Genomic DNA, 16,253 nt, shown 5'->3' on the forward strand with positions numbered 1-16,253 from the left:
CAGGGTCCAGAGTGACCTAGACAAATTGGAGGACTGGGCCAAAAGAAATCTGATGAGGTTCAACAAGGACAAGTGCAGAGTCCTGCACTTAGGAAGGAAGAATCCCATGCACCGCTACAGGCTGGGGACCGACTGGCTAAGCAGCAGTTCTGCAGAAAAGGACCTGGGGATTATAGTGGATGAGAAGCTAGATACACCTCTACCCCGATATAACGCTGCCCTCGGGAGCCAAAAAATCTTACCGCGTTATAGGTGAAACTGCATTATATTGAACTTGCTTTGATCCTCCGACGTGCACAGTCCCGCCCCTCCGGAGCTCTGCTTTACCGCGTTATATCTGAATTTGTGTTATATTGGGTCATGTTATATCGGGGTAGAGGTGTATGAGTCAGCAGTGTGCCCTCGTTGCCAAGAAGGCCAATGGCATATTGAGCTGTATTAGTAGGAGCATTGCCAGCAGATCGAGGGAAGTGATTATTCTCCTATATTCGGCACTGGTGAGGCCACACCTGGAGTATTGCATCCAGTTTTGGTCCCCACACTACAGAAGGGATGTGGACAAACTGGAGGGAGTCCACTGGAGGGCAATGAAAATGATTAGGGGGCTGGGGCACATGACTTAAGAGGAGAGGCTGAGGGAACTGGGCTTATTTGGTCTGCAGAAGAGAAGAATGAGGGGGGATTTGATAGCAGCCTTCAACTACCTGAAGGGGGGTTCCAAAGCCGATGGAGCTCGGCTGTTCTCAGTGGTGGCAGATGACAGAACAAGGAGCAATGGTCTCAAGTTGCAGTGGGGGAGGTCTAGGTTGGATATTAGGAAAAAACTATTTCACTAGGAGGGTGGTGAAGCACTGGAATGGGTTACCTAAGGAGGTGGTGGAATCTCCATCCTTAGAGGTTTTTAAGGCCCAGCTTGACAAAGCCCTGGCTGGGATGATTTTGTTGATGTTGGTCCTGCTTTGAGCAGGGGGTTGGACTAGATGACCTCCTGAGGTCTCTTCCTACCCTAATATTCTATGATTCTGTGATTCTAGTCAGTTCATCCTGACTCTAGCTGATCTGACTGTTTTACAGAGAAAGCGTTCTCAGAACAGAAAGAATTCTTATAAAGCTATTGGACTCTGCTGGATCCACTTTGTCTGTTCTGTTAGCTTTTTACCTCAGGCACATGGGGCATAAACCACACTTTAATTTCGAGACCTTATTTCTGCTAATCCTTGTCCATATAGATTGCACCACACAAACCTTGGCAGAGAGCTCTGTTATGCTCTTATCTTTTATTCTTAGTAAAAAAAAAAAAATCCCTTTCATATTCAATGGGCGATTTTCTCTCATTATAAAACCTATTTAAATTTACCACATATTCTTCCAAAATTGAAAACTTGATTAAGGAACAATTGAGGTGCCCTTATGTGCTAGTCCATAACGTTACACTCATTGCCAGGGGATGTTGTGAAGACTAAAAGTATAATTGAGTTAAAAAAAGAACGGGATAAGTTCACAGAGGACAGGTCCATCAATGGCTACTAGCCAAGATGGTCAGGGATGCAACCCCATGCTCAATCAATTGCCCTGTTCTGCTCATTGCCTCTAACACACCTGGAATTGGCTACTCTCGGAAGACAGTTTACTGGGCTAGATGGACCATTGGTCTGACCCAGTATGGCTGTTCTTAGACATCTCATTAAAAAAACAAACAATAATTTTGGACGTCAATAGCTAAGGTTAAATATACTATATTTTCAGTTGCCTGATTATATTTTTTATTATTGGTATGATAATTAGAGCTTGGTGGGAAACAGTTTCCCCATCCTATGAAAATTTTTGAGATATTGAAAAAATGTCCATCCAAAACTGGGACAAAAAGTCTAAATCTTCAAAATTTTTGTAAACCAAAAATCTGAACAAAGTTTTGGTTCAGGTCAATCAAAATGTTTGGTTTTGATTCTGACCTCTCTCTCTCTTTTTTTAAACATTTTTTAGTCTAAATTTACTAAATTTTTAAAATGAAAAGTTGTTTCAACTCAAACCTCCAAAACTTCCCAATTTGAAAATGTGGAAATGAGATTTTACCCAATAACTTTTCCAGTAGGGACATTCATTGAAATGGATCCTGTTCTGCAAAAAGGTTTGTTTTTTTGTGTGACAAACTGGCATTTTTCAGTGAAAAAATGGTTTGTTGAAAATTTCCTGATCAGCTCTTATTACAATAGTGCATAAAGGCCCCAATCAAGATCAGGAATATTAGGTAATACACATACACATGGTTAGAGAGAGCCCTTGCTCCAAAGAACATGCAATCTAAATAGGAAAGACAAACAAAAGGAGAAAGGAAACATTAAGCCAATTATGCTAAGAGACACAAAAGAAACCAGTCATGGCTGATGATCTGGCCTATTAATTGTGACACCTAACTTAACATGCTGTTTTTAACACACACCTGTGTACTGGAATTTTCTGTTTGCGCACCCCAAAAATGGCCTTAATTTTGTGCTTTGGTGCTGCTCTCTAATCTTCTTATATAAGGTCCCAATCCTGCAAATGGATCCATGAGGCTGGATCTTTGTACCCATCTGGGGTCTGATCTGACCTCAGGATCGAGGTGTGTAATAGTGATATATTTTTCTAACCTACAGAAAAGTCGCTATTTTTAAAAGAAATAACATTTAGCCTATGAAAATGTAAGTGTTGGAGTAGTAATTGACAGCCTCCTATGGCAGACCATTCTTGTTCTGTACAGGTGTATCAGGAGTCCCATTCTATATACTGTGAAGAAATACTGCCCATTGCTTTTGGAGTGGTAGGAAGCAGTTCAGTTTGCAACTTTAATTGCTGCTTAAGAATTTATTTATTTTTTATATAGGAAGATCTATAAAGAAAGTGTGTGTTCAGATTTGAAATGGAGTAACTGAACATTGAGAGATTTTATAGTTGCCTTTTACCATACCAGCCTACATGGATTTACGTGAAATGATGATGATGATTTTTAAAATTGTTACTACAAGACATATTTGTACTGCACTAGCCTACACAGTCGATTAGTGCTATTTAAATTGATGTGATTGTGTTTACTTGGTGAACTGAATGTTCTCTTGCAGAATAATATATGCATCTAATAAGTGATTCGTCAAGTTTTTAGCTGACTGTAATCATGATGTCATTCATACTATGCTGATTTTTCCTTTCTCCATGCCACAGTGGAGAGAAGGTAGAAAACCAAGCATGTGTACACACTTTTGATTGATAGTATCCAGATACTAGTGTGTTTTTCCCATTTTTGTCTACCCCCAAAAGTATGGGTTGGGAGGGGAAGATATTTAAAAAAAAAACACTTTACTGAGATTTTCCTAATTATACAGTTTCCACATTTCAGACATTCATTCAAACAGCTCCTAACAGATAAGCTCATTGAAAGTTGCATGTGTTTGTATCTGAGAAATGTAAATGTTAATCGGCAGTTGCTGGTTTCATTCACGCTGTGCTGTGCTCTGGAACACTCCCATATTAGATTAACTTCATACTACTTGATAGTAAAGATAGAAGTCACCGGAATATGTTCAGATTCCAATGCATTCATTATAGCCACGAAGAACTGTGACACATCTTGTGCATTTGTATATGAAATGCAGATTTTTCACTATTTAATATTTTAAATGGTAAAAGGCAACAAGAAATGCCACAACATCAACAAATATAAACATGAAAAATATTAATCTCAATATATTTCCATACAGTTATTCCAGTTGTTCAGCAATGAACTTGCTGATGGGTATATCTTTCAATGGCAAATTCACTGATGGTGCTAGCTTTCAAGACCAAAGATCCAACTCATGAGAAAATTTCATCTCTAAAAATTACATTATACTTCATTGCCTGAAGACCTGTACAAATGTGTGGATTCGGGAGTTATAAAGCAGCTGAGAAACTGCGGGTGGAAATTTTATGATGAACTGCATTATTTTGAGTGGGAATATTTTGAAAACCCAGGAAAATTATGATCACCTAGCATATAATACTCTTTGGGCTAGATCTCCAGCTCGTGCAAACCAGCATAGCTTCACTAAAGGCTGGTCTTCACTACGGGGAGATCGACACTACTGCAATCAATGCAGCAGGGATCAATTTAGCAGGGCTAGTGAAGACCCGCTAAATCGACAGCAGAGCGCTCTCTGGTCGACCCCTGTACTCCAGCTCTCTGAGTAAGGGAAGTCGACTGGAGAGCATCTCCTTCAATGCAGTGCAGTGGAGACACCGGGGTAAGTCGACCTAAGCTACGTCGACTCCACCTACATTATTCACGTAGCTGGAGTGGCGTAACTTAGGTTGACTTACCCCCGTAGTGAAGACAAGCCAGTGGTGGTATGTCTATTTGCATTAGTTGAAGATTTGGCCCTTCAATCCCCAATTTACTATAAATCTCTTAAAAAACCCTTATTCTAGCCTAAATCAAGCATACCTATTTAAAGACAGATCAGATGCTTCAATAAAAATTTAGAGGGGTTTGAAAATAGGGCTTTTTAAAGCAAACCTGATGCAAGCCTTACCTGTGGCATGACTACCACCACTTGATAATAAAATACAGACATTTTGAAGCCGTCAGGAGATTGAACCGCACAAAAGCACACGTTTGTTTACAGTTTTAAGGCTCTGGGAATGGAAAAGAATGCTTGTAAAGAATGCTAGAGATGTGCATAGTACAGGTGAGTATTATAAAAGAATCTGGCAATATACCTAAGTCCTGGGACTTGCAATATCTTAGGGATTCCAACCCTGAGTTTTCCTTTGAGCAGATAATACTATGTGTGTTAAATTGTGCGATATATTGAAAAGCTTTGCAAAATGGGGCTTTATGGTCAAGCTACCAAGGTAATTTGCACTTGTAACCTAGGATAGGATTGGATTTAGGTGGAAGGAAGGAAAGTTGGTGCACTAACCCAGCAGGTTCCTGGTTTAAGTCAATGGGAACTGAGGGCTATTGGACTCTTGTAGGATCCAGGCCCTGGTTCCAGTAAACGATGCATTTAAAATCAGTCTGTTCTGTTTTTACTTTTCTGTAGTTCACTGACAGCTTTTTAACCAGTGCGAAACCACAGAATTATAGTTACTCTGCCTCTGAAACAACATACTGTGTGTGCAAACTGGATTTATTATTTTCATGCACGTCTTTCAATTTTTATGAAACTAGAATTTCATATTTTAACTCTTTGCTGGTAGCCAGAAGTCTGCTACCTCTGCCAGAAGCACTGAGAGGAAATCAATTTCTATAACTCATGAGGCCACAGAAGCAAAAGACATGATGAAAATTGATTGTTGATTCTTGAAAACTTTCCAACAACTCGTAAAGGGCGAAATTGGCTCCATGCGGAGCCAACACACAGACAATACAGGGGATAGATCACTTGATGGATCAGCTGTTCTGTTCATTCCTTCTGGGGCACCTGGCATTGGCTACTGTCAGAAGACAGGATACTGGGCTAGATGGACCTTTGGTCTGCCCCAGTATGGCCGTTCTTATGATACACTATGTAAACCCAACTTAAGCCCTCAAAGTAGGATTTAAGTTGTGCACTGCCCTTCAGTTCCCCCCTGTACATCTGTAGGGTTCAGCTCCATTCAAAGAAAGATGCAGCAAACAGCTCTAGCATCTCTATTAGAATGAATCCGATCTGCATTTTATCCTGGATAAAATAAAAAGTGAGTAAAAATATAATTAGCCTGATGATAAATATATAATGTCCTAAGAGATGTAGGTTACCAATTATAGATCTCACAATGGAATACTAATATATTAGTGTGAGAATTAAACCTACAGTATGTTTCAATAAGAAATGTCCAAAGAGATGATGTGAGAAACCTAGGCTGGCACTGCTGGAATCCAGGATATGTTCCTCTTGGAGACAGAATGCAACTCAACACACACTTGATTAAAAGTATATTGAAAATCTTACGATTCCATGCTTCGCTGCTTGGCCAGATGCCCCAAAGAACAAACATTTGCAGTGAAAAGAGGTTTGCAAATAGTTACCTTAATTGTCCTTTCTAGCCACGTTCCCTCTGCTTTTATTTTAATTCCTGGATAAATATTTACGGTTTACCATCTACATTTATGTGGACTTGCTGCTGTGAAATGCATCCTGTCAGCCTGTTAACAACATCTCTAGGAATCAAGCATTTTGAGGTTCTAAATATAAAACTCTACACTGGGATAAATGTATGAGATCTCATTATTTTATGGCTGAATCTATAACACCTGGACAATAAAGCTTTACAATAGGTGTGCCCAGACAATAGTGCTGATAATGATGCTCAGACACACCCCATGTTTGAAGTGCATGAAGGTTAACTATCTCGAGTTCTACTTTAAGAGAAAGCAGCTTGAGATTTATCCTGTTGATTTGCAGCCTATTCACGATCTTTAAAACTGCAAAGTTGCAGGTACCAGCATCAATAGCGCTGAACCGCGCTCCAAAACTAACGTTCCCATCTTGCGTATAATGCAAACTGCTTGTTTTCTGCTGGGTGGTTTGATTTTGCAGCAGGTACCTGATCAGCACATTTGAAATGCGTGGGTATTTCATTCAAATCTGTATTAGTGACAGACCTGAGAACAAAATTCCCTCCAGCAGAAACATGCCCTTTCTGTTGAAGGAAGGAGGTGTTTCTGCCAGTGCAGGGCTAGACACTTCAATTGACTTAATAAGTCAGCAAAATCCTGAATTCAGCAAGTGACCTTGTGGGGCGTGTGAGTGTGTATGCCTCTAGCACACTGCCACAGCTTATACTTGAAACAACCTCTTGTGCTTCACAGGCCACAAGCACTGCCAGATGAGCCAAAGGAGAGAGGAGCTAACCACCCAGAAGTTGGATGCTGCTCTTTGCATCTGTAAGGAAGAGGAAGGATGATCCAGGAGTTAACCTGCTAGTCTGGGACTCAGGAGACCTAAGGGACCTAAGCACCTGCTTTGGTTAGTTCATACGTTTGGACACAAATACATTGCTCAGACAACTACTTTCTGCAAAATGCAAAACCCCTAAGCTTGGCTCATCTTGTGTGTAGGGTAACTGTCCGGAAATGGAAAGTACAAATATGTGCCTGTGGAATCAATATTTTTGGTTGTCTCATCTCATTTTTTTTTGTTGATATTAACATACTAAACTAAATTATTTGCATTGGGATTGAGCATGGCAGAGCTAATAATTGATCATGAATAATTTATTTGAGAAACGTAGCCTATTTTTCTTTTCATGAATTGTGCACAAGCCGCATACAATTTCCTCAGTTCTATTCATTATTCAAAATTATTTGACAAATAATTTCTGGGAGTAATCCCTGGTCTGCAGATTGCCTCTGAGCCATCTATTATAGTTGTTATCCAAAATGGAGCTCTCTCAAGTTTTTATATAGCATTGGTCATTGTGCTAGCTAGCTGCCAGAGTGTCTAGGAATTATGTTGCTTAGTTTTGACTCGACATGTCACATGCCGTCTGTTTCCTGTTTGGACGAGGGTACCACAGAATCAGGTTTCTAATTCATAGATTCATAGATTCTAGGACTGGAAGGGACCTCGAGAGGTCATCGAGTCCAGTCCCCTGCCCGCATGGCAGGACCAAATACTGTCTAGACCATCCCTGATAGACATTTATCTAACCTACTCTTAAATATCTCCAGAGATGGAGATTCCACAACCTCCCTAGGCAATTTATTCCAGTGTTTAACCACCCTGACAGTTAGGAACTTTTCCCTAATGTCCAACCTAGACCTCCCTTGCTGCAGTTTAAGCCCATTGCTTCTTGTTCTATCCTTAGAGGCTAAGGTGAACAAGTTTTCTCCCTCCTCCTTATGACACCCTTTTAGATACCTGAAAACTGCTATCATGTCCCCTCTCAGTCTTCTCTTTTCCAAACTAAACAAACCCAATTCTTTCAGCCTTCCTTCATAGGTCATGTTCTCAAGACCTTTAATCATTCTTGTTGCTCTTCTCTGGACCCTTTCCAATTTCTCCACATCTTTCTTGAAATGCGGTGCCCAGAACTGGACACAATACTCCAGCTGAGGCCTAACCAGAGCAGAGTAGAGCGGAAGAATGACTTCTCGTGTCTTGCTCACAACACACCTGTTAATACATCCCAGAATCATGTTTGCTTTTTTTGCAACAGCATCACACTGTTGACTCATATTTAGCTTGTGGTCCACTATAACCCCTAGATCCCTTTTTGCTGTACTCCTTCCTAGACAGTCTCTTCCCATTCTATATGTGTGAAACTGATTTTTTCTTCCTAAGTGGAGCACTTTGCATTTGTCTTTGTTAAACTTCATTCTGTTTAACTCAGACCATTTCTCCAATTTGTCCAGATCATTTTGAATTATGACCCTGTCCTCCAAAGCAGTTGCAATCCCTCCCAGTTTGGTATCATCTGCAAACTTAATAAGCGTACTTTCTATGCCAATATCTAAGACGTTAATGAAGATATTGAACAGAGCCGATCCCAAAACCGACCCCTGCGGAAGCCCACTCGTTATGCCTTTCCAGCAGGATTGGGAACCATTAATAACAACTCTCTGAGTACGGTTATCCAGGTAGTTATGCACCCACCTTATAGTAGCCCCATCTAAATTGTATTTGCCTAGTTTATCGATAAGAATATCATGCAAGACTGTATAAAATGCCTTACTAAAGTCTAGGTATACCACATCCACAGCTTCTCCCTTATCCACAAGACTCGTTATCCTATCGAAGAAAGCTATCAGATTGGTTTGACATGATTTGTTCTTTACAAATCCATGCTGGCTGTTCCCTATCACCTTACCACCTTCCAAGTGTTTGCAGATGATTTCCTTAATTACTTGCTCCATTATCTTCCCTGGCACAGAAGTTAAACTAACTGGTCTGTAGTTTCCTGGGTTGTTTTTATTTCCCTTTTTATAGATGGGCACTATATTTGCCCTTTTCCACTCTTCTGGAATCTCTCCCGTCTCCCATGATTTCCCAAAGATAATAGCTAGAGACTCAGATACCTCCTCTATTAGCTCCTTGAGTATTCTAGGATGCATTTCATCAGGCCCTGGTGACTTGCAGGCATCTAACTTTTCTAAGTGATTTTTAACTTGTTCTTTTTTTATTTTATCTGCTAAACCTACCCCCTTCCCATTAGCATTCACTATGTTAGGCATTCCTTCAGACTTCTCGGTGAAGACCGAAACAAAGAAGTCATTAAGCATCTCTGCCATTTCCAAGTTTCCTGTTACTGTTTCTCCCTCTTCACTAAGCAGTGGGCCTACACTGTCTTTGGTCTTCCTCTTGCTTCTAATGTATTGATAAAAAGTCTTCTTGTTTCCCTTTATTCCCGTAGCTAGTTTGAGCTCATTTTGTGCCTTTGCCTTTCTAATCTTGCCCCTGCATTCCTGTGTTGTTTGCCTATATTCATCCTTTGTAATCTGTCCTAGTTTCCATTTTTTATATGACTCCTTTTTATTTTTTAGATCATGCAAGATCTCGTGGTTAAGCCAAGGTGGTCTTTTGCCACATTTTCTATCTTTCCTAACCAGCGGAATAGCTTGCTTTTGGGCCCTTAATAGTGTCCCTTTGAAAAACTGCCAACTCTCCTCAGTTGTTTTTCCTCTCAGTCTTGATTCCCATGGGACCTTACCTATCAGCTCTCTGAGCTTACCAAAATCTGCCTTCCTGAAATCCATTGTCTCTATTTTGCTGTTCTCCCTTCTACCCTTCCTTAGAATTGCAACACTTGCATTTCCAAACTTTAAAATTCCCTGGCTACAAAGAGCCTCCAATACGTGCTTAAATTTTCTTCATTTTTTTCAGTTAAAAATCCTTCAAGTCATTGGGCCAGGTCCTCAGCTGGTATTATTTTGGCCCAGCTCCACTGACTTCAGTAGAAATACCCCACGTGGGCATATGGTCCTTTCATTATGATATTTACAGAATGTGAACACAAAAGGGAAACAAACAGGAAAAGAGAATTCAATTCATTAAGCAAATATTCACACAAACTAAGGTTTTTGTGCAGCTCTAGGAGTCAAATGTTGGAAATATTTGGAGATTTCTGTAAAACAAAGGCTATAGCAATCCAAAGCCCAACTAGATTCATGTGAGCAGCCTTCTGTGCCCATATGGCATCTGGGGGTCATTGTGGGAAGACGCTTGCACTCGCCCTGAACTAGAGCTCGTCAGAATTTTGTGGTTGAAACATTTTGTGCGAAAACGAAGCTGTTTTCATCAAAACTGAAATGTTTTAAAAAATGTCAAATTTGATAACATTTTGTTTAGAAAAAGTTCCAAAATGAAGTGTTTTGATATTTTCCAAAAGGAATGTTTAAATTTTGTTTTGAAACAACTTTTTGAAATGAACTTCATTGTTTTTATATAAAAAAAAGTTTTAAAAGGTTGAAAATGGAACAAAGTATCTAGATTTTACCTAAACAAAATGTTTTAATCTACTCAAAATGTTTTTTTTTTTCTGAATTGTGTTTCAGGAGAAATTTCAATTTTTTTTGGGGCTTTATTCCATTTTGGAATGGAAAAAAAATGGAGACTGTGGAATTTCCTGGGAAATCCTGTCTCTGCCCAGCTCTACACAGAGCAGCAAGCTTCATGCAGGCACAAGGGTCTGCCTGTGACAATCTGATTGCCGCATTGGGGCCTTAGACATAATTCTACCTATTTGTTCAATTTCATAGTGTGGAAGCAGAGACCAAAGGTTGTGGCTGCAGCAGGGTAGTCAAAGCCAGGAGAATAAAAGATTTGAATTTGTTTGTTGTACTAGTAGTACAAAAGGGGGGGTTGTGGAAGCAGAGAAAGAACTGACAGGAAGGGGATGCAATGCATGACAGTTCGTTAGCAAGAGTTAGGCTAACTGTAACCCTAATAACGAACTGTCATGCATTGCATCCCCTTCCTGTCAGTTCTTTCTCTGCTTCCACAATAGTGTCATAGAAATGTAGGACTGGACATGACCTTGAGAGGTCATTGTCCAGCCCCGTGCGCTGAGGCAGGACTAAGGAAACCTAGGCCATGCCTGTCAGATGTTTGTCCAATCTGTTCTTAAAATCTTCTAATGACAGGGATTCCACAACCTCCTTTGGAAGCCTATTCCAGTGCTTATATCCTTATAGTTAGAAAGCTTTTCATAGTATCTAACCTAAATCTACCTTGATGCAGATTTAGCTGATCGGTACTTGTCCTACCCTCCATGGACATGGAAAACAACTGATCACCATCCTCTTTATCACAGCCTTTAAAATATTTGAAGACTGTTACCAGGTTCCCCCCAGTCTTCTTTTCTCAGGTCTAAACATGACCAGTTTTGTTTGTTTGTTTATTTGTCTGTTTAAGCTTTTCCTTACAGGTCAGGTTTTCTAAACCTTTTATTGTTTTTGTTGCTCTCCTTTGGATTCTCTCTAATTTGATCACACCTTTCTCAAGTGTGGCACCTAGGATTGGTTACAATGCTCCAACTGAGGCCTCACCAGTGCCAAGCAGAGCAGGACAGTTACCTTCTGTGTCTTACCTACAACACTCCTGTTAATACACCCCAGGATAATATTACTTTTTCACAACTGCATCGCATTGTTGACTCGTATTCAATTTGTGATCCATTATAACCCCAGACCCTTTTTAGCCGTACTACTGCCTAGTTCACCATTTTGTATTTGTGCATTTGATTTTTTTTTCTTCCTAAGTGTAGTACTTTGCATGTGTCTTTATTGAATTTCACCTTGTTTATTTCAGACCAATTCACCAATTTGTCAAGGTCATTTTGAATTCTAATCCTGTCCTTCTAAGTGCTAGCAACCCCTCCCTGGTTAGTGACATCTGAAAATTTTAAAAGTATCCTTTGCATTCCATTATCCAAGGTGTTAATGAAAATATTGAACAGTACTGGACCCAGAACAGACCCCTGCAAGACCCCACTAGATATATTCCATCAGTTTGGCATTGAACTATTGATAATTACTCTTTGAGCATGATTACGCATCTTACAGTGACAGCAACTAAAGTTTGCTCTTAACTGCACATTACAAGTTACATTAAACTGTGTGACCCATATTCGAATATGTCTCCTGTTACCATAACATCTCCTTACCACTATATTTGATGACACGAATGGTTGAATCTCCCTCCCCAAATCTGGTGATGGGAGTTAGGCGGACTTCATAGGCCTCTGGCTTGATCAGCTCAGTCAGGTTGTATGTAATTAACTCTCCTTTCTGAATGTTTCCGTTTACCGTGATCTCCTGTTCCCACCAACGCTGTTGTCCAGCCTGAAATCAGAAGAATCATGGAAAGATTGGAGCTTTTGGCACAAACTGCCACCCTTTCATTCTGGAAATGGAGCACAGGGGTCTGCAGAACCGCTGCGCTGGTTGTACATTTCATCATTTGCTTGATTAGCTCTAGATAAGAACTCAAAATCGTTCATATGCCACCTAACACATAAAAGCCCCATTTTTTATAACTAATGGATCACTTAATTGAGGTTGCAGAGATAACTGGCCTTAAAACCACAATTCCTGACCTCTGCAATCTGCAGGCAAATAAGTTATTTCCATTCTCACCTGCCTTTCCTATGCATCAAACTCCTCATTGCATTCTTTGTTGTAGCACATCTGCTCCTATCAAACATCACATAACTACAGGTCTTTCAGAGTAACATGAAAGCAACCAAGCATTTTCAGTTTTTCATCTTAAAAAGTTTCTAACACATCAGGGAAAGAGGCCTAATGCAAGGCACTAAGGGCCAGAGTTTTAAAAGCAATTAGTTGCCTAAAACTGCAGATAGGTGTGTAGATGCTTTTGAAAATCCCACTGGCACCTCTTTGCATCTTTAGGCACCTAGATACCTTTGAAATTCTGGCCTTAAGTTCTAGATTCAACTGAGAGAATCAATTAGGTTTAAGAATGTTTAAAATGTGCCCTCTTTTAAAAATCTGCTGTTCAGCTGATGCACTCAAAGGTCCCAAATTTGTGGGTACTTATAGTCCTTGATGTCCATTCACAGTGTGGCTGTATCCTGAAAAGAGACTACGTATGAAGGCACCTTTGTGCCAGGTAGACCTGCTCCCAATGTGTATTTAGAATCACACCAGCCGACTGCAGTGAGAAAAGTAAGTGCTTTCGCCTAGAACTGCTTGGAAATTTTCTGATGAAACTCAGTTTTGTTGGAAAGTTCCAATCTGATAGAGTCAAATGTTCTGCTGAATCTATTACAGACATGAAAAAACATTCTGCAAAACACAGGCAAGTTTCCTTGCCTCGCTCCCAGCTCCAGGGGATGGAGTGGAACGAACCAGGTGCTCTGCCTTCTCACTTCCCCCTAAGCTCCAGGGGATGGACAATGTCTCTCCAGCTCCTGGAGCTGTGGGGGTGGCACGGAGGTAGAGCGCCGGAGGGCAGCTGAAAATTTCTGTTTCTGGTCTCCTGAAATGGAGTTTTTCCTGAAACCCCTTTCCGTGAATATTTTGCCTTTTTCACGCTTTGTCCCTGCTTCAGGATGAAACCTTTATTCAAAAACATGAATGTTTCTGAGGAAATGGATTCCCTCTTTTAGGCCAGTTCTCCTTACTCCTTTTCTGCCTGCAGAGCTCTCAGCCCTGGCAGAGTGAGCTGAGGTCCACTCCTCCTCATCCAGGGCATTGCTCCTTCAGGCCTAGCCAGGTGCCCCTCTGCATCTCCATTCACGGCAATGAGGTTGCCCATGTGTCACCTGGGGCAGAACTGAAGATAATGGGAAGGTACAGGAGTAACACAGCACAGTATGGCTCCCAGTGCTTTACCACTTCGTCGCTGGGTAAGAAGGGAATCACCCAGCTTGACTCTCAGAGCTCAGACTGAGTTTGCAGAGTCGGCCGTTAGAAGGAAATGTCGTTTAGTTGTACAGTGAGCACATTTGACATGGAAATCATTGAGAGACAATTACATGACCCCAGGATGTCACACTTCACAGTAGAATTACACCATAAGTGAACAGGAGTTGAGGACCCTCGGCACTGCATAGGAACAGACTCCACAATTATTAACAGCCCCAGTCACCTCAGAAAGGTGGATGGATTGAAAAGAACAATGAAACGTCAATATGAAGCAAATAAGGAGGAGTTGTGTATATTTACACTTCGTAGAGTCTACAGGATTTTCAACATCTAAATCAATAAACTGTCATTTTCAATGCACTTGACCAAGAGATGAAAAATCTATTTAGAGAGAAAGTTTAACAAATACTGAATGCCACATTATTTCCTTCATGCTTTAAGTGGTTTATTAATGACCAAAACCACTCAAAGTGTATGCATTTTGGGTAGTAAAGTGATTGGATATTTCAATATTACCTAAAGATACACTGGCTTATTACAGGTGTTCTCTCCAAGCTATCAAGAACAAATCATTAAATATTTACTATACATCCCAAGGAACTCTGCAGGTGCTATGCTGTTATAATGAGCTGTTCTACTCAACTGATTCTGCTTGGCAGGTGCATTGATGTCATTAATTATTACAAACTTGCTATTATAGAACTTCATGTTTATTAAAAACAACAGCCCCCTCTTTTTCCAGATTTTTAATTCAAAGCTGTCAGAAAAGGGTATACTGAAATAGTTGGGGAAATAAGCTGCTAAAGCATCGCATTTGATGCCAGCAAATGATGCGAAAAGCAAAAGTAAAACATTGACTGGAAGGTTTATATCTGCCTCCACGGAAAAGAAAGCAGGACTGGTCTATTATTAAACATACAGCACAAACCCACCTCAGGTAAAAATACGGTTGAGAAACCAACAAAATGTAAGAACGTTCCAAAGGAAGGATGGGAAGTCATTAGCTTTCTCTGCCTCCATTGAAGACAGTGAGGGTATTACATTAGCTTCCGAGGGAACTGAGGTAGGCCAATGCTGAGCACTTTGGAAAACCTCATGCTAAGGTTCTGACCTTGCTAATGTTTAGGCTTCAGTGGAACTGTTCACGAGTTAAGGTATGCACCTGTGAAATGTGGGGGGGGGAGGGGAATAAAAACAATGGTGGTCAATTAAGAAAAAGCTGGAAGGAGAGAGAGCTGGAACGGTTTAAAACAAAGTGTACATAAGAGGACCAGTATTGCCTATGAAAGATCAAAGTTCTGCTGTTTATTAAAAATGGTGTGTGTGCAGTATATGGCACTCTATTTGTTAAAACACATCCTCTTACTACAATGCTCTCCACTTAAAAGGTAGCTTTGAAATGGGCCGTGCCGTATGCTGCTGCAGGAGAAAGATTATTTATGTCATTGCAGTACCCAGAAGTCCATTAATACACGATCTGTTCATTCGTGGGGGTCTGTCAGTAGAAACAAGCAGCTGAGGCAGGGTACAGCAGTAAAAGCAGCAATTTCATAGCAGCTTATGACAAATGACTACAGAAGAAAGGCTGGTTTTAAACTGCAGCTGGGAAGAGACATAGTCTAATTATTCCTTTCCTGTGCCTGGATCAGATAGGTAAAAAGGGTATTTCGCACTCAAAATTGATTTATTATATATTCCAGTAAGGGCAAACTGAAATTAACCATTATACGGAAACATCTTTCTCTGCATGTGTAACTTATTGAAGCAGAATGTGGCAATGCAGCTCTTTGTTTGTAATTAGTCTCAGTAGGCTGCTGCCGCATTAACACCACCACACAGAACTTTGCAGAAAAGACTCAAGTTGTCTTGAATTGCAGGGAATTGATCTGAATCAGTCTCTACTTGCTAGGAAGGGACCGAACACATGCACAGTCATAAAACTGTTGACTTTATGACTGTCAGAGTGGTAGAAAAGGAGGAAAAGGAGTGGGATTTAGGGCTGGAAAGAATTTAGGGCTGGATGGGACAAGTGCAAACTGTAGTTCATCAAAGTGGACAGTTCTACAAATTTGTCATTGTTACTGCTTATGCTGTTGATTCAAAGCTTACCATAAAAACCTTTGAGTGCACACTGCATAGCCATTCTTCCTCTGTGGTAAGGTATTTAAAATATCGCTCTGATACAGGGGAAATTACACGTCTGCTCTCCTTGATGTCTTACTTCTAGGCTACCTAAGGGCTACAAAGGCACGCAAATCTCTGACTAGAGGGAGACATGGGGAACAATTATTTAATTGTTTAATTCCATTTTAATTTAAGCAGAGCAAGGTGTAGCATGAACCAATGGCTGGAAGTTGAAGATTGACATATTCTGACTGCAAATAAGGTAAATTTTTGACAGTTAGGGTGATTAACCATTGGGATAATT

At 40.4% G+C, this 16,253-nt stretch overlaps 1 protein-coding gene across 2 annotated transcripts in view; it reads right to left on the reverse strand.

Moving 5' to 3' along the window:
- MDGA2 (MAM domain containing glycosylphosphatidylinositol anchor 2) overlaps positions 1–16,253 on the reverse strand; it is a 631,329-nt gene that overhangs the window by 41,226 nt on the left and 573,850 nt on the right. For both annotated transcript variants that reach the window (XM_065403864.1, XM_065403863.1), the window contains exon 11: positions 12,103–12,280. In XM_065403864.1, coding sequence (XP_065259936.1) covers positions 12,103–12,280 — 178 coding nt within the window. The remainder of the gene's footprint in view (positions 1–12,102; positions 12,281–16,253) is intronic.

This window comes from Emys orbicularis, chromosome 4 (assembly GCF_028017835.1).
Source record: "Emys orbicularis isolate rEmyOrb1 chromosome 4, rEmyOrb1.hap1, whole genome shotgun sequence".
Taxonomy (NCBI): Eukaryota; Metazoa; Chordata; order Testudines; family Emydidae; genus Emys; species Emys orbicularis.